Source organism: Corylus avellana, chromosome ca9, assembly GCF_901000735.1.
Source record: "Corylus avellana chromosome ca9, CavTom2PMs-1.0".
NCBI classification, from domain to species: Eukaryota; Viridiplantae; Streptophyta; class Magnoliopsida; order Fagales; family Betulaceae; genus Corylus; species Corylus avellana.
Genome location: NC_081549.1, coordinates 20,495,984 through 20,522,427, shown reverse-complemented (window position 1 = coordinate 20,522,427; position 26,444 = coordinate 20,495,984). Strand labels below are relative to the sequence as shown.

Sequence of the window (26,444 nt, the reverse complement as noted above, 5' to 3'; positions counted from 1 at the left end):
TCCAAGCCCATAACTCAAACGGGTCAAAGATCCATTATCATTGTAAGCCTAAACGTCTTAAGTGGGTGACAACAAAAAAAGGAACTATATTATTAATCAGTTGGTTCAATGAATGAAAATGTTTGATTTTTGTGGTTTTATTGTTAGAATATATTATGAGATTTGATTTCAAGCAATTTAATATTGATCGTAATCTCTAGCAATCAGATATAATGATTGAGTTGATTGTAATCAGATTTAATGGTAATCAAATCAATCCATTACGATACGAGTCTTCTATATTGTAATATTATCAAGCGAATAGGAGTAAAATGTAGTCGCATGGCTTTTTCGGTTGACGTAAATCAACATAAATTCTTGTGTGCTTATTTTCTTTATTCTGCATTTTTCTTTTAATTTATTTTATGAATAAAATTTCTTTCATTTTTTTACCTCACTGCCATAGATGCCAGGTGGTGTCTCATTCGCCACTATATAATTACCTACCTTTTAGTCTCTCCAAGTCGATTACCTTTTAGCCTCTCCACATTATATTGACCAAAAGAGAGAGAAATATATAAAAACCTATGACCAAGATAATACAAGGAGAGTACCTAACATTCTCCGGTTCAAAATGTATGCGATTCAATTTTTATAAAGGTAAGTGAGCTAGAATCATATGCTTTGTTAAAAATGCATTTTTAGACACATACCAATTTAAAAGTCTGGATTTAAAGAAATTATTCTTACCCAAGTTGGAAGAAAAGTACTTTGTCCGAAAACTTATATTAATTGAAAGGATTTGTCTCTTACTAAGAACAACCACTAAATACATTTCCAAATAAAACTACAACACAGTATCTTGGTCCAAACTCATGTCCGATTACAATATGAATTTTTCACTTTCATATATAAAACAACGAAGATTAAAAAAAAAACAAAACAAAACAAAACAAAGAAGCTTAATCTGGCTTCATGATAAATCCAAAAACATGCACACATACGTGAAACAAACATCGATATTATATAAACCATCAATGTTATAAAAATTGATATACACCGTTGAGAATGTATATTTTATTTCTCTCTACTTTAAATTATAAAATATTAAAAACAAAAACAAGAAAAAGAAAAAGAAAAAGAAATATTTCTCTCTTGAACAAAGTTTTTCTTTAAATTGAATTAGATAAATTTTTTCCAATTCAGCTTATTAAATTGACATTTATAATAGCAGATGAGATTTGTAGTGTCTCGCAGGTTTTGTTTAAATTCCTGAAATTGGACGACTTATATACCCAAAAAGACAAAAAGACGAATCGCAAAGGATCGACATGAAGCATCATGGAACAAGACAAGTTGAACAACAGGCCTAAAAGATGTCTTCTATTAAGATTGAATATATTCATAGATTTCAGAATTTCTATTCAAATTCCAGAAGATGAAGAAACGAATCAAATGAAAATAAATAATAATAGATTCATTCATAAAATGAAATTTAAAATATCAAAGCATTTATTATTATTATATTTACGCAAAAGGATTAATTTAATTAATATATATTTTTTACACCGTCAAAACTCGAAACTAGTCGAAAGGTTACTTACTGTTCTAAAATAACGACGTATTGACTTACTATATCTTTGATCAAGACGGCAAATTAAAGCCCCAATAACGTGTTTTCAAGAGGTAGCTTAATCGACTGGAATCACGTCTAATGAAGCGGAGATCACTAGTTTGAATCCTCCTCCTTCCTTCTTGTGCGGACATGTCATAAAAAAAAAAAAAAAAGAAAAAGAAAAAAAAAAGAAGCTGCAATAACGTGGTCGCCGGCGACCAAGACTTCAAACTATTTGATAGATTAAATATGTACGAGGTCCCACTTCTTTTGTACTTACGTAGAAATTTCAGATCAAGACTTTTGACCCCCTTTTATTTGGAGCTAGACTTATGATTTGGCATGCATCACCAATTTATTGAAACATATAAAATGAATTTGAGAGAATAATTAACAATGGTTCAATATTTTATATCAGAATTAATGTATGCAATACCTAGGACATAGTACACGGTTCAAATTTAATCAACGAATCAAAACATGACAACACATAAAAGAAAGAAACAAAATGTGACTTGCAGGAATTATGATTATTTTCAGTCTATTTGTCGATTTGAACTGGAGAATATCTAGTTAGTTATAGTAGATGGGTATTTTGGTCAATTTAAAAAAGCAAAAAGAAAAAAAAAAATATCCATCAAGTATAACTAATTGAATATTCTCTGGAGAAGATTTTGTTCCGACTTGTAGAGTTTACAAGCCAAGTTGGAGGCTCCAACCAAGCCATTGGTCGGGGTGGCGAACCACTCTTTTGATCATAGGAGTAGTTCAACCATCTCTAACTCTATTATAGCCAAACTGGATTTAGATCTCCTCATATGTTTTAAAATATGAGATTCTCATATTTTAAAATTTGAATCATTTATTTTATTTAACAGTTTAAACAAATGCAGAAGTTTATGTTGTTGAGGCAAGTGGATTTGACATATTAAAAACTAAAATTAATTACTTTGGTAACACACACACTTTTTTATTTGTTTAGACTATTAGATAAAATTGAAGGCTCAAATTTTAAAATATGAGATTTTTTTTTTTTTTTTAAATTTAATTAATTAATTAATTATTTTTTGTTTATGTATTAAAGCTGTTAGATCCCGCACAATGCCTAGGATATTGCATCGAATTTCAATCATAATTTTTTATATCAATCCTCTTTTTCTTTTTTTTTTTCTTTTTTTTTAATTTTATTATATTGGTTAGTTGCAAATATTATTATCTTATTATGACAAGAGATGGATCAAAAGTCAAGCATGTCCCTCCGAATGGGCCATTTGACAATATGAATGAACGCAATTTCAACATGTGATTTAATTCGTGAGACTGGTATTTGGTCTTTTTGCGTGTGATACATTCCACGGCTTCAAACTGCATGGAAGTTTCTTGCTTTCAAAGAAGAATGCCGCCTTCCCACACCTCCACCAATCCATGACCTTGACTTTTACTTCAGCCTCTCTTACCATCGTGATTTCGACGCGTGAAACTTTCACCTGTTCTTCGATGTGAACGAGGAACCTAACGTTGCAGCTGAAAGATCGAGGTTTCTAGAATTTAAAGCCGTTGGATAAATTGACTCATTAAATGTCCAAGTCTCCCATTTGGCTTCTGCCCTGCTTCCGGCATGGCTTGTGATGTGATACCATTACATACAAGTCACGCCAAATCTGACCCATTACATTAAAAAAGAAAAAAAGAAAAGTCAATTCCTTTATTTACTAACAAAAACCACATTTTAACCCTAGCTAACACATTATTAATGGTGGAGTGGTGTTAGAAAGCACCATTTTTTCCCGGAATTCACCCGGCAAAAGTGGTTCTCCATGGCACACTTCATGGAGCACCACTTCTGCCGGATGACTTTCGAAAATTTTGGAGCTTCTGAGCATTAGCCTAATTGGTTTGAATGCGAAAATGGTCTACATACAACGAATTGAAGGCAAATAATTATATTCGGCACCCTTTATACTTTCTGCTATATTGGTAGTTGGTATCTTTTGTGCCTTTTCTTTTTGATCTAATTAAGGATGTCTAAATATATAAGTGAAGCCAACAAGATTCATTTAACGGTTAAAATTTTAATTACTCTGTTTACTATTCATAAAAAAAAAATTATAATTCTTAATATTCTTATTTTTTATTATTCTTTTCACATTAATAAAAAAAACCTCAAGGCTCTTGCCAATTGGAGCCCATAATACTATATCATTTATATTTTATATATAGCTAATAAATATGTAAAATTTAATTCAAGCTATTACATAAAAGACAATCCTAATCATTTATTAATTAATGCTTTGTGTGGAACCCCTGGGCGGCCGAAAGGATGGAAAAGACAATTGGAAACTTCGACATGAACACGTCAAGTCTTTACTAGGCGTCAAAAATGAAGCACCTACGCCTCAGACAAGTAACCCATTTCATTTATTTTTTACTTCTAAAAATTTTCTTTTATTAAAAATAAAAATAAATAAATTTAAAAACATGTCAGTTTAATGCACTGAATTAAAAGAGTTTTCTCGCTGCCCAATTTAGAAAAAGAATCAGTAATTAAGAAACCAAACAAGAATCACGAATCAAAAAATGGTTAAAAATAGAACATCACGAGTAAAAAGAAGACACGTATGAGTATATTTCCGAGAGACCAAGGACAGGTTTTCCAAAAATGAGTTTATAGTTACAATAAAATTTAACTTAAATAGAGACGCGTTAAATTTAGCGGAGCAATAAGAAAATTAAAGAATAGGAGCCTTCAATGGTGCCGGTGAGTTTGCTATAAATAGGACAGAGATTCCGTTTCTGTGTATTCCTCACACACCTTGATTTCACCTATATATACACCCCCTCCAACATCACAAGTCTCTCACAGAACAAAGCTACCCCTGCAAGTGTTTTGTCTTTGATATCCTCAAAACACAACGTTTCAATTTAGAAATCTCAAAGCAAAACACATTAATTCCAACCATGGCAGCTTTCATGTCAAAATTGTCTTTGGCTCTGTTCCTCTCTTCTCTCTTCCTGCATGCAGCGTTAGGTACGTATGTGAATATTATATAATTTCATATCTTTAATTTTGAAGTTGTTTTGATATTTGAATGATTTGTTAATATATTTGGATATATTTGGGGTGCAGCTGAGCTTATATGCGAGGATCTGCCAAAGAGTGTTTGCGCGTTTTCGGTAGCGTCTTCGGGGAAAAGGTGTTTGTTGGAGACGTCGGTGGCCGGCGATGGAAGCGTGTCGTACCAGTGCAGGTCATCGGAGGTGTTGGTTCAGAGGATTTCTGAGTACATTGAGACCGACCAATGCGTTCAAGCTTGTGGAGTTGACCGGAACATGATTGGTATTTCATCTGATGCCCTTCTTGAGCCACAATTCACGGCCAAGCTTTGCTCCCCGGCTTGCTACCATGAGTGCCCCAACATTGTTGACCTTTACTTCAACTTGGCTGCCGGTGAAGGTAAGAATTTTCCCATACTTCTATTTGTCTGTCCACCATAATAGATTCTTGCTTCCAAACATGACCCAGATGAGATGACCATAAAGCAACCTAAAAATGTGCCTAATTAATGTCCTTAGCTTTCTTGTACCACGACTCCTGGTCTTGTTATCTTGTCGCCTTCCCACTTTACTCATGAAAGCTTCATGATAATATTTCACCTAATTTGATGCTTTTTTAAAAAAATAAAAAATAAAAAACAATACTTTTTGCTTCTCTTTGAATCAAAGAATTGAATGGTTATATAATAATAATAATACTTCGTCTTTAATTAAAGGTCTTGACTCGATTTTTGATCGTGTGATATATATATATGGTATTTTGTAACATGCTAATAATGTATTTTTATCACATGCAGGAGTATTTTTGCCAAATCTCTGTGAGAGTCAGCGCAGCAACCCTCATCGTGCCATGAGCGAGCTTTTGAGCTCTGGTGTTGCCAATGGCCCCATTCCTGCTGCCTATCCACCAGCAACTGCGGCCTCCGCCCCATCTGCGTAAAATCGTGGCGTGATTTCTTCAAGACCAAGTTTCTCTGAAATTTGTGTATCTGGAATGTGGGGAATATTGGCAAAGTAGGGAGACAGAAGAGTGATTGCGGGTTCACTTTTCTAGTGAAGATCGTCTGTTGAGAATTATATGCTATTTGATTGAAAAAGTATCATGTAGGACTATTACTCAATTTCGTAAAGAGAGATTATTATTAATGATTACCATATAAATATTTCTCTCCAATTGTTCTTTTCTAATGCATTCATCCCGAAATAAAGATCGATGACATTTAAATTAAATTTGCATTCCAAAAAATAGTTCATTGCGAACTACTGTATGAATATTGATCTTTGTACCGATATTACTCAATCGTCTGACTATTTTTATTGTGAATGGATATCATAATTCATATTAATCATCTGCAGTGCAACTCTCAATTAATAAACTGGTCACAATTCAATTATTATTTTCTTTCTAATGCCACTACCATATATGATTAATAGAAGAATTTTTTTTTACCAATTAACTGATCAGTTAGAGGATCTATTAAACTGACATTAATTAGCACACAATTGTTACATGTATATGTTAATCCTACAAAAATCAAATGCTAAAAAAATGTCAATTCGATAGATTTGGATAAATTTTCTCTAATCCAATTTAAATGAAAAATTTGTTCTTAAAATTAATGACTATTTAAATATATTCATTTATGTACGTATAGACCAATTTATCGGGGCACATTTAGCCCCAAAAGAAGAAAGAATGGACAAGAAAAAAAGTACAAATACAGTATTAAAAAAAGGAAAAAATTCACTTAATTATCTCAATTCTCATCCATGATCTTTCATCACTTTTAATTTCGATCATAAAAACTTTAAAAGTGTCAATTTGGTGTACCAATCTTTTATTTTTTTATTTTATTTTATTTTTATATCTTGGCAAAATTCTCAAAATACTACTGTTTTTTTCTTAAAAAATTTTCTTAAATTTTTTTCAAAGATTCAGGTGTGACTATTTTTGTAAATTCCGTTAAATCCCGACCAACGCCAAAATACTCGAAAGTTTTATTTATTTATTTATTTTTTAATTTCACTAAAAAAATGAGAGGTGTTTTGGAAATTTTGACACCTCTCCATTGGGATTTAACATTAAATCCTAACGAAGGGGTGAAACTGAAGAAAAAAGAAAAAAGAAAAAAAAAAAGAAGATATATTAAATTGACACTTTTTAAAGTTTAATGGTGAAGTTTTTCCAATAAAAAGTGAATAAGATTATTTCATCCATAGAAGCAAATTTACTGGCAAGAATTGAGCAATTAGCAATGATCATCACCTGAGGTGATTCACCTCCAGTATAAATTTGGTTAGAGCATTCCCAGCAGACTCCCTATAAGGGGGTCTGTTCCCTATGTTTAGGGAATATGTCCAAAAAATCGTAAAAAACGTCCCACAACAGATTCCCTATATGGTTCCTTAAACCATCAGATGCTACAGTAGAACCCAATATATTGGGTTCCACTGTAGCGTTCCTTTGCCTTATTATAATCATAAAAAAAAAACTCTCTCTCCTCTCACATCTTTTCACGCCCACTATTTTTCTCCGTTCTTCTTCTTCGCCCTCTTCTGCATTTCATCTCGACACAAAGCAAATCTCCATCTTCAATACTCCATCTTCACTCTCACAGCCACTCAAAAGATTTACATCCAAAATTAAACAACAAATAAACGAACCAGCCCTCTTCCGGCGAGATGAAAAAACGAAAAAAGGTGCAGAGAGGGAAATAGATGCAGCAAAAACCCAGACCGATCAAGACCCAACAGAAACCCAAAAACCCAGACCGATCAAACCAAACTTCAAGGCTCTCATATATGCTGGCAGAGAGGGAAATAGGTGCTGCGGCTGGAAGGGAAAGAAAGGAAAGAAGAAGATGGAGATGAGATGAGATGAGATGAGAGGAGAGAGAGAAATCATATATGCTCACCAGACTTCACCATTCAAGGAGATCAAGAGAGTGAGATGGAGATGAGTGAGGCAGAGAGGGAAGTTGGTGCTGCGGCTGGAAGGGAAAGAAAGGAAAGAAGAAGACGGAGATGAGATGAGATGAGAGAGAGAAAGAAAGGTTAAATTAAATGAATAAAATATAAAAAAGGTAAAATAAAAATAATAATATTTTAATGGTATAAGGAAGCATTAAGGGAAGCTATTGGGGTGCAAATTGATATAGGGAAGCAAAAAGTAGTTTGAATCCTTAAATTTAGGGAATATGACCGGGTAGCTGCTAGGAATGCTCTTACAAATAATGGCTCATATTCATAATGAGTGATTTATGCTATGTTTTAAAGGACGGAGTCCGAAGGGACAAGTTACAAGTACTAGTGGGGCGCCCCTTGTGGCTTGTAGCATGGTAGAAGTATATTTGAAATTTTCCATGCACGTTTCGAGCTAGGGTTGTAAATATTGGTGATTGGAGATATAAGTTGTAACTTATAACCCCATTTTATTTTAGGGAAAAATATAATTTAGCCTCTCAAATTATTAGCTATTTGCGATTTAATCCCTTAATGTTCAAAAAGTAATAAAGTAGCCTCCAAAACTATTAACTAGTTGCAATTTGACCACTCCATTAGTCATCACCGTCAAATAAGATGAAAAATTCAATACGACATCGTTTTGGCAAGATTAAGTTACTGAGATTCCCTCTTGAAAAAAAAAAAAAATCAATTTTAAAAAAGGTTTAGAAAACGACGTCGCAGCAGCTTCGTTTCTTCGTTTTCTTTTCTTCTCCATACAACCATACAAACGAAGAAGAAGAGGAATCTACACCTATGTACAAATTTTACCGAAAGAGTTTTACGAGCTGAGGTGGAACACACGTGGCTGAACTGTAGCATAAAAAACTAAAGTTTTTTTGTCAGTTTCGTCTTCTTTCTCTCTCCCTCTTTTTCTTTCTCTGGTTCATCTTCCCTGAAACATACATCAAAATTTTTTTTTCCTCTTCTTCTCTTTCTCTCCCACGCATCTTCTTCCACCGGACCACCATGCATAAAATCACACCCCAAAATTGCCAAAATACTTCAGCAGGTTGCCGGACTCTCCTACGACATCCAAATCAGTGGGCACCGACCAGCGGTCTTGCCACCGAATCCATAGTATTCACCATCGGCTCAAGCTCGCCGAATCTTGCCACAGGTCGACAGGCCTCGCTCCCTAAGGTTCGCCGAAGGCCATTTTTCTCTTTCTTTTGCAAAAGAATGAAGAAAGGATGCTGGAAGCCAGGCACAGTTGCGCAGATTGGTGCGAACTTGGGGACCGGCGGTCTCCCCGGTGAAACTTCAGTCCCGCCAGCGAACTTGCAGTTTTGCCAGCACCCATGGTCTCAGCTTAAGTTCGCCGAACCTCGCTTCCTAAGGTTCGCCAATTCACGTCTCAAGATTGCCGACCCCGCCGCAGGTTCGCCAAGCACTCTCCAGCAGAGACCTGCTTCTTCCGTGATCGCCAATCCACGCCATCGCCAATCTGCGATGTGGTTCGCTCTCGGTGATCGCCAACCATGTTTTCTCTTCTTCCGTTTCCCCTCTCTCACTCTCGCTCACCACCATAGAACCAGGGTAAGGATTTGGGGGTGATTTTTTTTTTTCAGATGGGTGTCGATTTTGTTCTTCTGCATTTTTGGGGTTTTGCACTCAGTTTGTACTTCATGTTTCTTTCTCTTTGTTTGCGGTGAATGCAGAAGAACAAAAATTTCTTTAGTAAATAAGCTAAATACTGTGAATTCGGTGGCGGGACCGCTGGTGGAGGAAGATGAGTGGGAGAGAAAAAGAAGAAGGGGAAAAAAAAAATTTGATGTGTGTTTCGGGGGAGATTGAACCAGAGAAAGAAAAAGAGGGAGAGAGAAAGAAGACAAAACTGAGAATTGTTTTTTAGTTTTTTATGCTACAGTTCAGCCACGTGTGTTCGTAAAATTCTTTTGGTAAAACCTTTATGTAGGTGTAGCATTCCTCAACGAAGAAACGAAGCAGATGAGCCCAGCGATTGCTCTGAATTCTGATCACTAGGCGTAAAGGAGCACCAACCAGATGGAGGCAGACCATCACTGAACGGGCTTAAAGGGCTTTTCGGAGATGCTGGCGGCTCAGGAGTCTTCCCATAGATGGACTTAGAAACAAAAGGATGGTTCAGAAGTATCTCGGCCGTCCACCTCTCACAGGGGTCAATTACAAAACACTTCTCGGAAAGTCCTTCCCATCCTTAGAGAGCCCTTAAGGTATTACCAGCGACTGTTGGTCAATCGCAAGCCAGAGTTTCAGCCATGGTTCAACCAAGAACACCGTGCCATACGTTCCCTTGCCAAGAACCCGCCGCCTTTGCCACAATATCGCCATGAAATCCGAACAACCACGGAAACACAGAATGAAAACGAAGAAACGAAGCTGCTGCGTGTATAAGGACTAGAGTGAAAACGACGTTGTTTCCTAAACCCCTTTTTAAAATTGATTTTTTTTAAACGGCATTTTAGTAACCTAATCTTACTAAAACGACGTCGTATTAAATTTTTCATCCTATTTGACGGTGATGACTGACGGAGTGGCCAAATTACAACTATTTGGTAGTTTGGAGAGCTAGTTTATTACTTTTTGAACATTGGTAGACTAAATCGCAAATGACTAGTAGTTTGTGGGGCTAAATTATATTTTTCCCTTTATTTTATGAATATTGATGGGTTTTTAGTATTTACAAATTTGCCAAAGCTAATTCACTACAAAAATTAAGTAAAATAGGGACATTTGCAAGGAGACATTTTTCACTCAAAAAATGTCTATTTAAGTAGGGATGTTTGAAGAGTAACATTTTGCAAATGTCCATATATATAATGATTAGAATAAAAATTATGAACGTTTGAACAGTAAAAATGTTCATACAAGGTGAAATTTTTGCAAAAATGTCCCCTTTTGGAAGGGGACGTGGCAATAGTGTGCACGTTACATTTTTGAAAGGTAACGTTTTGCACTATTTTAGTCTGTTTAAATGTTTCTACTCTTTAAAAAATAAAAATAAAATAAAATAAAACATTTTTTTTTAAAATAAAACAATTTCAAATTAATTTTACTTTTTAAATAAAATAAATTCAAATAATTTCTTTTTTCTTTTTTCTTTTAAAAAAAATAGAATGGTGGCTGCCGGTTTGGCAGCAAACACACATCCACCCAGCCTTTTTTTTTTTTTTAAAAAAAAAAATTAGTGTTATGTACATGTGTGAGTGAAACAGGAAAAAATTGAAGTTTTTAAGCATTGATGGTTGTTATAAACACAAACTTGAAATGCCAATATTTTTAAAATTAGGGACGTTCGAACAGTAACATGCTATTTACACGTGAATAGAGACGTGTAAACAGTAAAATGCCTCAAATTAGTAACGTTTTCCGAAAATGTCCCATATTCCAAACATTACTAATTAGGCTTTTTGTTGTAGTGATTGTTGTAAGCATTAGATTTAAGGTTGAGCCGGAATGAAATTACGGCTGAAGAAACATTGAAATTGAAGTTTGGAGTCGCTCGGTTGAGGCCTCGGTTAATGACCAAGTTTAATGTGGATGAAGCACCTAATATTTTTTGAGAATCCCTATTCTTGGATCTAAGTTTAACAATTTTTTTTTTTTATTTTTGGGGACTAATGACGTAAAGAATACTTGAATTTTCAATGTAAATGCTACATAGTTGGTTCCAACTGACACGTGGGAAGGAATCAATATTGGCCTTATTGAATCCTTAGTAATTCATGGGAGAAACTAAGGTGAATCATCCATCGCAAAGTGATTCTGATGAGGAAGTCTAATGTGGTCTATAATAAGCTTTTTAAACAATGTGGACATAAGTTTGTATGTGCTGAGAACTTCTTTCTCTTTTATTTCACCATATTTGCAAAGCTAGCTACAACAAATTAATTTGATTCCAACAAAAACTGTAAATTAAAATTTAAAATCCAAAATACAGAAAAGAATGAGAAGATATTATAAGTACGTAGAACAATTTCTTAGCATTGTAAAAAATAAATTTATATATATATATAAGCTATTGTAAAAATTAAATTAACCTGGAATATTATTTGCTGTGAATCTGATCGATCAAGGCCGAAAAATGAGCAGAATATGGAATCTGGATTATTGGAACATTCTTAAGGAAGCAAATATATATGAGCAGAATCCGGAAGCAAATAGAACATCAGGAATGAAAGAAAGACACGTATGAGTATATTTCCGAGAGACCAAGGACAAGTTTTCCAAAAATGAGTTTATAGTTACTATAAATTTAACTTAAATAGAGACGCGTTAAATTTAGAGGAGCAATAAGAAAAGAGTAGGAGCCTTCAATGGCGGTGAGTTTCCTAAAAATAGGACACAGATTCCTCTTCTGTTGTGTTCCTCACACCTTGATTTCACCTATATATACACCCCTCCAACATCACAAGTCTCTCACAGAACAAAGCTACCCCTGCATGTGTTTTGTCTTTGATATCCTCAAAACACAACGTTTCAATTTAGAAATCTCAAAGCAAAACACATTAATTCCAACCATGGCAGCTTTCATGTCAAAATTATCTTTGGTTCTGTTCCTCTCTTCTCTCTTCCTAAATGCAGCGTTAGGTATATATATATATATATGTGTGTGTGTGTGTGTGAAGAATTTCATATCCTTAAATTTTGCAATTGTTTTGATATGTGAATGATTTGTTAATATATTTGGATATTTGGGCCGGTGCAGCTGAGCTTGCATGCGAGGATCTGCCAAAGAGTGTCTGTGCGTTTTCGGTAGCGTCTTTGGGTAAAAGGTGTTTGTTGGAGACGTCGGTGGCCGGCAATGGACGCGTGGCGTACCAGTGCAGGTCATCGGAGGTGTTGGTTGAGAAGATTTCTGAGTACATAGAGACCGACCAATGCGTTCAAGCATGTGGGGTTGACAGGAATATGATTGGTATTTCATCTGATGCCCTTCTTGAGCCACAATTCACCGCCAAGCTTTGCTCCCCAGCTTGCTACCATGAGTGCCCCAACATTGTTGACCTTTACTTCAACTTGGCCGCCGGCGAAGGTAAGAATTTTTCCAAACTCAGTGAAAAAATTAATTTGGTCATGATTGGTTTTCTGATTTGTGATATTATATGGTACATGCAGGAGTATTTTTGCCAAATCTCTGTGTGCGTCAGCGCAGCAACCCTCACCGTGCCATGGGCGAGCTTTTGAGCTCTGGCGTTGCCAATGGCCCCATTCCTGCCGCCTATCCACCAGCAACTGCTGCCTCCGCCCCATTTGCGTAAATGCGCGGCGTGATTTCTTCAAGACCATGTTCCTCTGAAATATGTGCATCTGGATGAGGAATATTGGCGAAGTAGGGAGACAGAAGAGTGAAATTGTTCTGTTCTTGAATAAAGATGGCATTTAAATTAAATTTGCATTCCAAAAAATAGGTCATTGCGAACTACTGTATGAATATTGATCTTTGTACCGATATTACTCGATCGTCTGACTATTTTTATTGTGAATGGATATTATAATTCGATCATATTAATCATCTGCAGTGCAACTCTCAATTAATAAACTAGTCACAATTCAATTATTATTTTCTTTCTAATGCCACTACCATATATGCATGATTGTGTTAGAGGATCTATTAAACTAACATTAATTAGCACATAATTGTTACATGTATTTCTAAAAATGCTCATGCTGTTAAACCGATTAAAATTTCACGCTAAAAAAATTTCAGTTCAATCGATTTGCAGAAATGTTCTCTAATCTAATTTAAATGAAAACTTTATTCTTAAAAAAAGAAAAAACTTCACTTATCATTTCTGATATTTTTTCACTTTTGAAAGTCTACCCTTAAATTTTAAAAAGTGTCAATTTAGTTTATCAATGTTTTTTCAATTTCACAAATCTGCTATGATTTTTCGTTAAATCCATTAAACTTTTCAAAATAGCATTATTTAAAAAAAAAAAAAAAAAACTAAAGATTCAGATGTTGGAATTTTTGCAAATTCTATTAAATTCTGACCAACTCCTAAATCCTTACATTTTTTTTTTTTTTATACAAATAATTATGGGTATTTTGAAAATTTGACACCCCTTTATTAGAATTTAACAAAAAATCCTCACGCATATTTATAACAAGTGATTGACGCTATGTTTTAGGTCTAAAGGAAACGGGACCTAAAGGAGTCCTCATGGGACGTCTCTTGTGGTGTGGTAGAAGTATATTTGATATTTTCCACATATTCATGAGCTAGCTAGAGTTGTAATTGGGGATTGGAGATATAAGTTGTAACCCCATTTTACTTTATGAATATTGACAGGTTTTTAGTATTGACAAATTTAATGTCAAACCTAATTGTTGTAAGTATTAGCTAGGTTTAAGGTTGAGTTGGAATCAAATTGTGGTTGAAGAAACATCAAAATTGAAGTTTGGAGTAGCTCGATTGGTTAATGAAAGTTTACTATGGATAACACACTTATATTTTTTTTGAGAATCCTCAGTTTTACTAAGAATCTCTATTCTCGGATCGAATTATAACAAAATTTTCAGACTAAAGATGTATAGAATACTTGAAATCTTGACGTAGATGCTACGTACGTAGTTGGTTCCAACTGACACAGCTCAAGGAATCGATATTGGCCTTATTGAATCCTTAGCAATTCATGGGAGAAATTAAGGTGAATCATCGATCTCAAAGTGATTCTGATGAGGCAGTCTAATGTGGTCTATAATAAGGTTTTTAAACAATGTGGACGTAAGTTTGTATGTGCCGAGAACTTCTTTCTCTTTTATTTCACCATATTTGCAAAGCTACAACAAATTAATTTGATTCCAACAAAAACTGTAAAATTTAAAAATCAAAATACAGAAAAGAATGAGAAGACATAAGTACGTAGAACAATTTCATAGCATTGTAAAAAATAAATTATATATATATATATATATATATATATATATATATATATTGTAGCTAGGTGCATGTAGGATAGATAGAATCTAATGCCTAATTGGTTTAGCTTATCGATGTCCTTGAGTCCAATGAGGATAAAGAGTGGGCACCTTTCCTTCGCGCTAAAGCAAGAGAATTAGGAGTTCGTCTCTATCAACCTTCACAATGTGTCATTTTGATGTAGGAGAAATTTGAGAAAATTGTTATTTTAATTATGCATATATGTTTTAATTTTCCTTCTTCAATAAGGATTGAGGTTTTCTTTTCCTATTAGGATTTGTTTTCCTTTTCCAATTAAGTTTGCTTTTCATTTTCCTTGTTAATTTAGAAGGTGCCTAGCCTATATAAAGGTATATAGTCTTTGTTATTTTTTAACTTCAGTTTATATTATCAATTAAATTTAAGTCTTTCAGAGTTATTTCTCTGTTGGTTTATTTGGGGCAATTTGTGACTTTCTCTTCCCTATTTGTTATTTTCTCTCTTCCTGAATTCCCTTTTTAATCTTCAATTCTTAGTTTCTGCTGCTATTATACGCTATCAGAACAATCTTAGTTCTGCCCGACGTCAGTTGATATCAGAGCTTAGTGTCTTCTTGGGATGAATTTTTTCATTAGTTTTTCATGACTAGTGATCGTGGTCAACGTGGACAGGTTTCGAAGGAGGAAGTCCCTTACCGTGAGCGCAGTATACAAGATGTGATGATTGAAGTAGGGGCGGAACGACGTGTTGAAGTGGGGGGACGAATGTCCCCCTAAATTTTTTGAAATTTTTCTTTAAATATGTATATTTTATAAATTTGTCTCTTAAATTAAAAAATTTGTCCCCCTAAATTTATAAATTCGCCCCCCCAAAATAATATTTTTATCCTCTTTAATTTTTTTTTTTTTTTTAATTTCACCCCAACTAAAATTAAATCTTTCTATTTGCCATAAACGATATAGTCTTTCTCTGGTTTGTTTCTAACTAGCAGAACTAAAATTAATTTGGAGTTTTAAGCTTTTTTGTTGCATCACATCAAACTTACCTCTGCTGGCAGCCTGGCATCAGAACAAAAAGCACAAAATCGACCTTTCCTCTTGAAAACAAAAGCTTCTCAGAGAAGCCTTCTCAGTTCTCTCATCTCTCTTCACCTTTCAAAACCACTCTACTGTCTCTAGAATGTAAGTGTGCACTGTGTGAGTCTGTGAGTTTGTGATTGAGCCGCGAATCTCTCTTACAATCTTAGATCCATCATCCATTTGACGAAAAATTAAAGCTTGGAAGTTGGAAGTTGGAAGATTGAAGATGCTTGTAAGTTGCAAGATTTGATTTTTTTTTTTTTTTGCCAATGTATATCTGCATTTTGCAAGACTGCAACTCAGCAACTCTTTATCTCTACTCAAAAAATCAGATTTTGATTTTTTGGTAAACTAAAGCGGTGAACTGGTGAAGGCGTGAAGGCTGTGAAGCGGTGAAGCCCAAAGCCCAAAGGCGTGAAGGTTGACTGCCGACTGGAGTCTGGTGAGCGGCGTGAGTGCGTGTGCGTGACCTTCTGGCTTCTGCAAAACTCTTATTTTCTCTCTCGGTCTCAAGCATTTGAAAAGGCTTAAACTTTAAAGCATAAGCAAAAGTGAAACTGCAAGAGACAAAAAAGTTTGCCTCGCCACTGTCACCAGCACGAGGTCAGACTGGTCAGTGCAGTTTTTTTATTTGAATACTGAATAGTCTGAATAGGATTATAGGAAGTTTCAAGAAGTTTGTCTTTTTTTGCTAATTGTTGCCTTTTGTTGGTGAATGGTGATTGGTGAGTGACTTGCCACTTGCCCACTTTGACTTTGTTAATTGTTGTTTGGTAATAGTGAGTGCCTGAGAGTGATCACATGAAGTTGCTTTTTATTTTTATTTTTTTTGGGTTTGTACGTGTTGTTTTTATTTTTATTTTATTTTTATTCTTTAATTTTGTTATAGGTGAGTTAGTGCCTTTATTTCCCTTAGATTTTTGTCAAATTTTGTGAATTTTGGTAGCAACTCAAAAGATAGTCAACTTGGAAAATGCAAATCATTATTACATTCAGACTCCAGTAAAGAATGTGATCTTAAAAATAAAATAAATAAAATAAAATGGACTTGTTGTGTGAGAATGTGAGCTTAAAAAATTTCCATTGTTTGAGGCTCTAAGCTTAGCCTTCAATTGGAATTTTCAGCTTACATGTTTTATAATAAAGTGTAAATTGTAATGAACTAATGATCTTATAATATTCAATTGGTAGCTAAGAGTGAAGTTGAGTCACATGACTATGGTCCATAGATAAGAATGAGATGCCAAAAGTATGTGATATGTGATCAGGTTTTAACAATTTTTTTTTTTTTTTTTTTTGATAAATAGGTATTGACAAATTTAGGTCGCATCGTGGTAAGGCACAACCAGTTTTGGGAAGGCAAGAACGAGGTATCACGCTGAAAGGTACGTTTTTTTTTTGACCCTAGAGATTATGATTAGTTTATTTTGCTAGTAGTTTGTATTATATTTATGATGCCATGAGATTTCGAATCGAATGAGTATTTTGATATAGAAAAATTATACAATTTTTTTATTTTAGTTTTCATTGTTAGATTTTGTGGGTTAATTTGATAGGATTGAATTTATTAATTTATTTGGCATTCCTTCACTTGTTAGTGATAATAAGAAATATAATGAAATTCTAAACAAAAATCTTATACTTTTAGATATTTTTCAGGTTAATTCTTGATCCATAATTTTTCTTAAAGTTAAGAGAAATATGGGAAAGCCAAAAACACTTGATTCATTCTTTAAGAAAAAAGATGCGAGTCAATCAGAAGTTAGTACTTGTACACATTTAGAGAGACCTTTAGCAACGGATCTCGAGGCTTTAGTGACTAATGAGCGTCCCTCCAAATGTCCAAGAATTCAACTTGAAAAAATGAATGCTACCTTTTTGCAACGTGATCCAGGATTACGTCCGCAAATATATATGAGAATTCCCTGTTAACTTACAAGATGACATTCGACGTGCTTATATTAGAGCCAAACCATGTCAACCCAAGCTTTCGGAATATCCATATTCAGGAATGGGTAATAATCGTCGCCGATTTCAAGCCTCTTGGTTTGAGACATATTCAACTTGGTTGGAGTACTCAAAATCAAAGGATGCTATATTTTGTCTTCCATGCTATGTTTTTGCTAAGAAACCAACAGGTCGTCCAGGATCAGATGCATTTACAGGGAAAGGTTTTAACAATTGGAAAAAGGCAAGCGATGGGATGAATAGTTCTTTAATGAGACATGTGGGGAAAGATCCAAATTCACCACATAATATTGCCGTGAAATGTTGTGAGGATCTAATGAATCAGTCAGGGCATATTGACAAGATAGTTGAAAAGCAAACATTACAAGAAACAAAGAATAATCAGTTGCGGCTCAAAGCCTCTATAGATAGTGTTCAATGGCTTACATTCCAAGCATGTCCCTTTAGAGGTCACGATGAAAGCTCTGGCTCGAAAAATCAAGGTAACTTCATTGAATTGGTAAAGCTCCTAGCAAGCTATAATGACGATGTTGCTGGACTTGTCTTGGAAAATGCTCCAAAAAATGCCAAATATACATCACCCAAAATTTAAAAGGAAATCCTACATATCATTGCAAATAAAGTGCGGGATGCGATTAGAAAAGAAATTGGGGATGCCAAATTTTGCATTCTCGTTGATGAAGCTCGGGATGAATCAAAAAGGGAGCAAATGGCTATTATTTTGAGGTTTGTTGATAAGGATGGTTTTATTAGGGAGCGATTCTTTCATATTGTGCATGTTAAAGATACTTCTGCATCAACTTTGAAAAAAGAGATATGTGCTGTTCTTTCTCGTTACAATCTCCAAATTGAAAATATTCGAGGCCAAGGATATGATGGAGCTAGTAATATGCGTGGTGAATGAAATGGGTTACAAGCTTTATTTGTTAGGGATTGTCCCTATGCATATTATGTGCATTGCATGGCTCATAAACTACAATTAGCTCTAGTTGCAGCATCTAGAGAAGCCAAGCGCATTCATCAATTCTTTATCCAGTTGACTTCAATTATTAATATTGTTGGGGGTTCTTCTAAACGTCATGATGACTTGCAATCTATTCATGCTGTTGAAATTGAAAATTTGGTTGCTTCTAATGCAATTGAGACTGGAAGGGGGATAAACCAAATTGGCACTTTGCAACGACCTGGAGATACTCGATGGTCATCTCATTATCAATCTGTTTGTAGCATGATAAGAATGTATGGTGCAACTTGTTCAGTTATCAACAAGATCTCAAATGAGGGAGCTAATTATTTTCAACGTGGTGATGCTGAAGCGGCTTACATGATATTAACATCATTTGAATTTATTTTGATATTGCATTTGATGAAAGAAATTATGGGACTCACAAATATGTTTTGCCAATCTTTGCAACAAAAGTCACTAGACATTTTAAATGCCATGAGTCAAGTTTCAACTACACAATCACTCATTCAAAAGATGAGAGATGATGGGTGGGAGCCTTTGCTTACTACTGTTAAATCATTTTGTGAAGAAAATGATATTGATATTCCTGATATGAATGCTCATTACACTAGAGCTCGAGGTAGATCTTGTCGTCAAGATGAAGGGTCTCCAACAACAATGGAGCATCATTTTAGAGTTGATATATTTACTGCTGCAATAGATTTCCAGTTACAAGAATTGAAAAATAGATTTAATGAGCAAGCTGTGGAACTCCTCATTCTTAGCGTCGCTTTAAGCCCTAAAGATGCATACAAATCATTTAAGATTGATGATATATGTAAGTTAGCTGAGAAATTTTATCTTCGAGATTTCACCGAGCAAGAAAAAATTTGTTTGAAATTTCAGTTGCAGCATTATAAGCTTGATGTGCCAAAGCATCAAGATTTTTAGAATATGTCTACATTATCTGAGTTATACAGAGGATTGGCAGTTTCAGAAAAATCAAAGATCTATCCTTTGATTGACAGATTGATTCGTCTAGTGTTGACTCTCCCTGTTTCTACTGCGACAACAGAACGAGCTTTTTCTGCCATGAAACTTGTAAAGACTAGATTGCGTACTAGAATGGAAGATAAGTTTCTTGCAGACCATTTGGTAGTTTATATTGAGAAAGAAATTGCTAAGAATTTCACTTCAGAGATGATAATGGATGAATTTTATTCCATTAGAGATCGTCGTCGAGCATAATTTGAAGGAGAAACTATGTTCTTTTTTTTGATCTTTTTTGTACATGTCTATAGTAAAAGAAAGCTCTCTTGATCTTTTCTCTGATGATTCTATAGACATGCAACTTTTGTAATGTCGTACAATTTATATGAAATTAAATTTAAGAGTTCTCAGTTTTTATTTAGCATAAATACACACCTATAAAGAAAGACTATATATATCTATATATTTATGTATTCTATAAGTCCGTCCCCCCAATCCTAAAATCCTAGTTCCGCCCCTGGATTGAAGATTTGCAGAGGCAGGTTGCTGAGTTAACCCAATGTCTAGCGGCGCAAAACTTGGAGATGTATTGCGATATTGACGGTCGCAATTCAAACTTCAATTTCGAGAACCCGTATCACAAACCTATTCTGGTTCGGGAACAATGTGTTCAGGATGAATGGCATGAAGACTTAGGCTTTAGAGTTGAGTTTGCAAAAATTTATGGTACTCTCACATCCTTAACTATTGTTAACAAGTCTCAAGCCCATCTACCAAATCCATCTCATGTGGAGAAGGAAGATAAATTTATTAAGCAAGATTTTTCTGTAGATTAGGTCTCTCCACCGATCTATGACATCTATCCTGACGAATAGGATTTATTGAAGGAGGTAAGTTTTGTGGTTAATACTGAAAATTTTATTGAAGAAAATAATAACTATGACGTGTTTGATGAAAGCCCTAAATTTGAAGGGTTTAATTTGAAGGTTGAAGAAATCTGTTTAGTGGATTTTCTTGGGATAGACAATATTTTATCAAATTTTCTTGATGATGGTGGTTTTGATCAATTTTACTTGGTAGATGAGAATATTATGTTTAAAACAGAAGAGATCGTTGATCCCTTTTGGGAGATTTTCATAGCACGTGAAGGGGAGAAAATAAGTAAAGTGCGTGTAGAGATTGCATTATCTCAACTTGTTGGAAAGAATTTTCAAAACGATACTCACATTCTTGTGATAATTAAGGGAGTGTTATTTATATCGAGATGTTACATTATTTTACTTTTGAAGAGAGGGATAGAAGGGATTGATTAGTCATCCGAAGAATCGAGGCAAGAACCATCATACGGATTATCTCAAACCCGGCAAAGATGACTTGAATTTGATGATGAATTCTTTTCCAACTCGGGGAGACTGATGCAGGAAAAATTTGAGAAAATTATTATTTTAATTATGCATGTGTATTTTAGTTTTCCTTCTTCAATAAGGATTGGAGTTTTCTTTTCCTATTAGGATTTATTTTCATTTTCCTTTTAGGATTTGTTTTCCTTTTCCAATTAGATTTGCTTTTCATTTTCCTTGTTAATTTAGGAGGTGCCTATCCTATATAAATGTATCTAGTCTTTGTTATTTTTGAACTTCAGTTTATATTATCAATTAAATTTAAGTCTTTCAGAGTTATTTCTCTGTTTGCTTATTTGGGTCAATTAGGGACTTTCTCTTCCCTATTTCTTATTTTCTCTCTTCCTGAATTCTCTTTTCAATCTTCAATTCTTAGTTTCTGCTGCTATTATATGCTATCAGAACAAGCTTTGATCTGAAGCACCCCTTTTCACAGCGGCTTTCCCAAAATGAATTATTATCGCTTAGCGCTTGTGCTAAGGAAGAGATCGGATAATCGGTTGCTAATGCTAATATGTAAGTAGCTCAAAGGTGCTGATCCAATCCTATCCAAGATGAGGAACCGAGTTCTTCTATTTAGTTTAGCTTGGGCAATCAATGCTGGACTTCTTAGTTTTGTGTGGGGTCAGCTTGACTCACGATTGAAAACGCTCCGAGTCGACCGTAGAATGAGATCGGAACTCTCATCCTTTTGAAAAAAAGGGATTTGGTTGAAATCGATTTTCCACTAGGAAACGTGCCACAACACTTTTGTTTTGGTTCGACCGGTTACCCTCAAGCCCTCAAACCTCCTTCTTATTATAGCATTTCCCTTGTGCTTGGTTTGACCCTAATTTCTTTCATTTGAAGCACTGTCTGCTACTCTAATCTCAAACAACAGAACTACTTGCATCTGGGGTGAAATATATATATTGTAAAAATTAAATTAACCTGGAATATTATTTGCTGTGAATCTGATGAAGGCCGAAAAATGAGCAGAATATGGAATCTGGATTATTGGAACATTCTTAAGGAAGCAAATATATATGAGCAGAATCCGGAAGCAAATAGAACATCAGGAATGAAAGAAAGACACGTATGAGTATATTTCCGAGAGACCAAGGACAAGTTTTCCAAAAATGAGTTTATAGTTACTATAAATTTAACTTAAATAGAGACGCGTTAAATTTAGCGGAGCAATAAGAAAAGAGTAGGAGCCTTCAATGGCGGTGAGTTTCCTAAAAATAGGACACAGATTCCTCTTCTGTTGTGTTCCTCACACCTTGATTTCACCTATATATACACCCCTCCAACATCACAAGTCTCTCACAGAACAAAGCTACCCCTGCATGTGTTTTGTCTTTGATATCCTCAAAACACAACGTTTCAATTTAGAAATCTCAAAGCAAAACACATTAATTCCAACCATGGCAGCTTTCATGTCAAAATTATCTTTGGTTCTGTTCCTCTCTTCTCTCTTCCTAAATGCAGCGTTAGGTATATATATATGTGTGAAGAATTTCATATCCTTAAATTTTGCAATTGTTTTGATATTTGAATGATTTGTTAATATATTTGGATATTTGGGCCGGTGCAGCTGAGCTTGCATGCGAGGATCTGCCAAAGAGTGTCTGTGCGTTTTCGGTAGCGTCTTTGGGTAAAAGGTGTTTGTTGGAGACGTCGGTGGCCAGCAATGGACGCGTGGCGTACCAATGCAGGTCATCGGAGGTGTTGGTTGAGAAAATTTCTGAGTACATAGAGACCGACCAATGCGTTCAAGCATGTGGGGTTGACAGGAACATGATTGGTATTTCATCTGATGCCCTTCTTGAGCCACAATTCACCGCCAAGCTTTGCTCCCCAGCTTGCTACCATGAGTGCCCCAACATTGTTGACCTTTACTTCAACTTGGCCGCCGGCGAAGGTAAGAATTTTTCCAAACTCAGTGAAAAACTTAATTTGGTCATGATTGGTTTTCTGATTTGTGATATTATATGGTACGTATTTTGTCACATGCAGGAGTATTTTTGCCAAATCTCTGTGTGCGTCAGCGCAGCAACCCTCACCGTGCCATGGGCGAGCTTTTGAGCTCTGGCGTTGCCAATGGCCCCATTCCTGCTGCCTATGGCCCCATTCCTGCTGCCTATCCACCAGCAACTGCTGCCTCCGCCCCATCTGCGTAAATGCGCGGTGTGAGTTCTTCAAGACCATGTTCCTCTGAAATATGTGTATCTGGATGAGGAATATTGGCGAAGTAGGGAGACAGAAGAGTGAAATTTGTTCTGTTCTTGAATAAAGATGGGATTTAAATTAAATTTGCATTCCAAAAAATAGTTCATTACGAACTACTGTGTGAATATTGATCTTTGTACCGATATTACTCGTCTGACTATTTTTATTGTGAATGGATATTATAATTCATATTAATCATCTGCAGTGCAACTCTCAATTAATAAACTAGTCACAATTCAATTATTATTTTCTTTCTAATGCCACTACCATATATGCATGATTGAGTTAGAGGATCTATTAAACTAACATTAATTAGCACATAATTGTTACATGTATTTCTAAAAATGCTCATGCGGTTAATCCGATTAAAATTTCATGCTAAAAAAATGTCGGTTCGATAGATTTACAGAAATGTTCTCTAATCCAATTTAAATGAAAACTTTATTCTTAAAAATATTGACTATTTCATATATTCATTAATGTATAGATGGTAGACCAATTTACCAGGCCCATTTAGCTCCAAAAGAAGAAAGAATGGTCAAGAAAAAAAAGTACAACTACATTATTAAAAAAAGAAAAAACTTCACTTATCATTTATGATATTTTCTCACTTTTGAACGTATACCCTTAAATTTTAAAAAGTGTCAATTTAGTATATCAATCTTTCAATTTTTTTTTCAATTTCACAAATCTGCTATGATTTTTCGTTAAATCTCATTAAACTTTTCAAAATAGCATTATTTAAAAAATAAATAAATAAATAAAGATTCAGATGTTGGTATTTTTGCAAATTTTATTAAATTCTGACCAACTCCTAAATCCTTAGATTTTTTTTTTTTTTATACAAATAATTATGGGTATTTTGAAAATTTGACACCCCTTTATTAGAATTTAACGAAAAATCCTCATGTCTATTTATAACGAGTGATTTAAGCTATGTTTTAGGTCTAAAGGAAAAGGGACCTAAAGTAGTCCTCATGGGCCGCCTCTTGTGGCTTGTAGCATGGTAGAAGTATATTTGAAATTTTCCACATATTGAGCTAGCTAGAGTTGTAATTGGTGATTGGAGATATAAGTTGTAACCCCATTTTATTTTATGAATATTGACAGGTATGGATAACACACTTATATTTTTTTGAGAATCCTTAGTTTTACTATGAATCTCTATTCTCGGATCGAATTATAACAAATTTTTCAGACTAATGATGTATACAATACTTGAATTCTTGACGTAGATGCTACGTACGTAGTTGGTTCCAATTGACACGGCTCAAGGAATTGATATTGGCCTTATTGAATCCTTAGCAATTCGTGGGAGAAATTAAGGTGAATCATCGATCTCAAAGTGATTCTGATGAGGCAGTCTAATGTGGTCTATAATAAGGTTTTTAAACAATGTGGACATAAGTTTGTATGTGCCGAGAACTTCTATCTCTTTTATTTCACCATATTTGCAAAGCTACAACAAATTAATTTGATTCCAACAAAAACTGTACAATTTAAAAATCAAAATACAGAAAAGAATGAGAAGATATAAGTACGCAGAACAATTTCTTAGCATTGTAAAAAATAAATTATATATATATATATATATATATTGTAGCTAGGCGCATGTAGGATAGATAGAATCTACTGCCTAATTGGTTTAGCTTATTGATGTCCTTGAGTCCAATGAGGATAAAGAGTGGGCAATGATCTAAGAATTAGGAGTTCGTCTCTATCAACCTTCACAATGTGCCATTTTGATGCAGGAGAAATTTGAGAAAATTGTTATTTTAATTATGCATGTGTGTTTTAGTTTTCCTTCTTCAATAAGGATTGAAGTTTTCTTTTCCTATTAGGATTTGTTTTCCTTTTCCTATTAGGATTTGTTTTCCTTTTCCAATTAGGTTTGCTTTTCATTTTCCTTGTTAATTTAAGAGGTTCCTAGCCTATATAAATGTATCTAGTCTTTGTTACTTTTCAACTTCAGTTTTGAAAATTCTAAAACGACTCCAAACGACACTTATCCAAATGTCTAGGTGTTTCACAAAGATTATGCAGAAATAGATCTAACCTACCAGTTAAAATTCAACCAAATACAGATATGAAATAAGCAATCAAGAACACAGATATTTGGTTACGAAGAGGAAACCATTTAGAGAACTCTCTAAATGTAAAACTTCTTCGGGATAGCCAAACCCAGGAAATCAATCAACTATAAGAAGAATAAGGAATACAAGAAGAATTACAAAACCTTTGACTCTTCCTTGCACACGACAAGTGACCCACTTGACTTTTACCTCAGTAGCCATTTCCAGAACATTTGGCACAATTCTTCTAAAAGATTTCCTTTCACCGGAACTCCGATTGGCTTCACGTATTTTCTTTTCACCAATAAAACTTAGAACAATATCACTCTTTTTAAGCTCTCTGATTTTGCCCTCTGAAATACGTACCTTTCTATGTAGCAAAATCATGTTTAAATAGAGATTGAAATAACAAACTAGCAGCCATGTCCGAACATGGAGAAGTTGGAGTCCGGACATGGCTAGGGTTACCTATGCGTAACCTAGTAATGTCCGGACATCCAACTCTTGTGTCCGGACATCCCAGTTAAAAATGAGCTTGCTGGAAATGGGGTCCGGACCCAGCTTTTGGCGGTCCGGACCTCCTCATCAAACTGACGTTTTTGAAAATGGGGTCTGGACCCAGCTTCTGGCGGTCCGAACCTCCCCATAAAATTGAAGGTTCTGAAAATGGGGTCTGGACCCAGCTTTTGGCGGTCCGGACCTCTTCATAAAATTGAAAGTTCTGAAAATGGGGTTCGGGCCCAGCTTCTGGCAGTCCGGACCTCTTCATAAAATTGAAGGTTTTGGAAATGGGGTTCAGACCCTGCTTCTGGCGGTCCGGACCTCCCCTTCTAGAATCATATTTTTGGACATGTTAAGATGCTTCATTTTCACCAACTTTACACACCAACCGAATGAGCCAAATCATAACCCAACAAACTCCTCCTTTTGGCCATTCGAGGACAAAAACAATTAATGTGTACATGAAAATGATGCATCAAATCAACTCCCCCTTTTTGTCTCGGAAGGACAAAAGGAAATATACAAAAATGAAATTCTAGAGTTTGAAACAAACAAACCAACAACCCATGAAATCTTAAATAAGTAGAACCAGACACAAAAAATATTCTTGCCAGAAAGAAATAAGCAAAAACAACAAATCACAAACAGGAGAAAAACTTATTCATGCCAAAGTCTGTCCTTGATAGACTTCACATCTTTTTCCAAAGTCGTCATGCGGGTGTGTAGAGCTTCGATGCTT

The 26,444-nt window shown here is 34.8% G+C and overlaps 4 protein-coding genes across 4 annotated transcripts; all 4 read left to right on the top strand.

The window, feature by feature from the left end:
• The first annotated feature begins 4,412 nt into the window (after positions 1-4,412).
• LOC132161806 (uncharacterized) lies at positions 4,413-5,822 on the top strand. Its single transcript, XM_059572002.1, has 3 exons — positions 4,413-4,622; positions 4,722-5,048; positions 5,446-5,822. The coding sequence occupies exons 1-3, from the start codon at positions 4,553-4,555 to the stop codon at positions 5,586-5,588; spliced, it is 540 nt and encodes a 179-aa protein (XP_059427985.1). The 5' UTR covers positions 4,413-4,552; the 3' UTR covers positions 5,589-5,822.
• A 6,217-nt stretch (positions 5,823-12,039) lies between these two features.
• Positions 12,040-13,035, top strand: LOC132162522 (uncharacterized). Its single transcript, XM_059572755.1, has 3 exons — positions 12,040-12,223; positions 12,342-12,668; positions 12,752-13,035. The coding sequence occupies exons 1-3, from the start codon at positions 12,076-12,078 to the stop codon at positions 12,892-12,894; spliced, it is 618 nt and encodes a 205-aa protein (XP_059428738.1). The 5' UTR covers positions 12,040-12,075; the 3' UTR covers positions 12,895-13,035.
• Positions 13,036-17,628: 4,593 nt separating this feature from the next.
• On the top strand, positions 17,629-19,779 carry LOC132162457 (uncharacterized). The gene is made up of 4 exons (XM_059572695.1): positions 17,629-18,116; positions 18,204-18,481; positions 18,581-19,369; positions 19,523-19,779. Exons 1-4 carry the CDS (start codon positions 17,629-17,631, stop codon positions 19,777-19,779), a joined length of 1,812 nt encoding a protein of 603 aa, XP_059428678.1.
• A 2,434-nt stretch (positions 19,780-22,213) lies between these two features.
• Positions 22,214-23,280, top strand: LOC132162166 (uncharacterized). Its single transcript, XM_059572429.1, has 3 exons — positions 22,214-22,397; positions 22,498-22,824; positions 22,920-23,280. The coding sequence occupies exons 1-3, from the start codon at positions 22,250-22,252 to the stop codon at positions 23,081-23,083; spliced, it is 639 nt and encodes a 212-aa protein (XP_059428412.1). The 5' UTR covers positions 22,214-22,249; the 3' UTR covers positions 23,084-23,280.
• Positions 23,281-26,444: the final 3,164 nt, after the last annotated feature.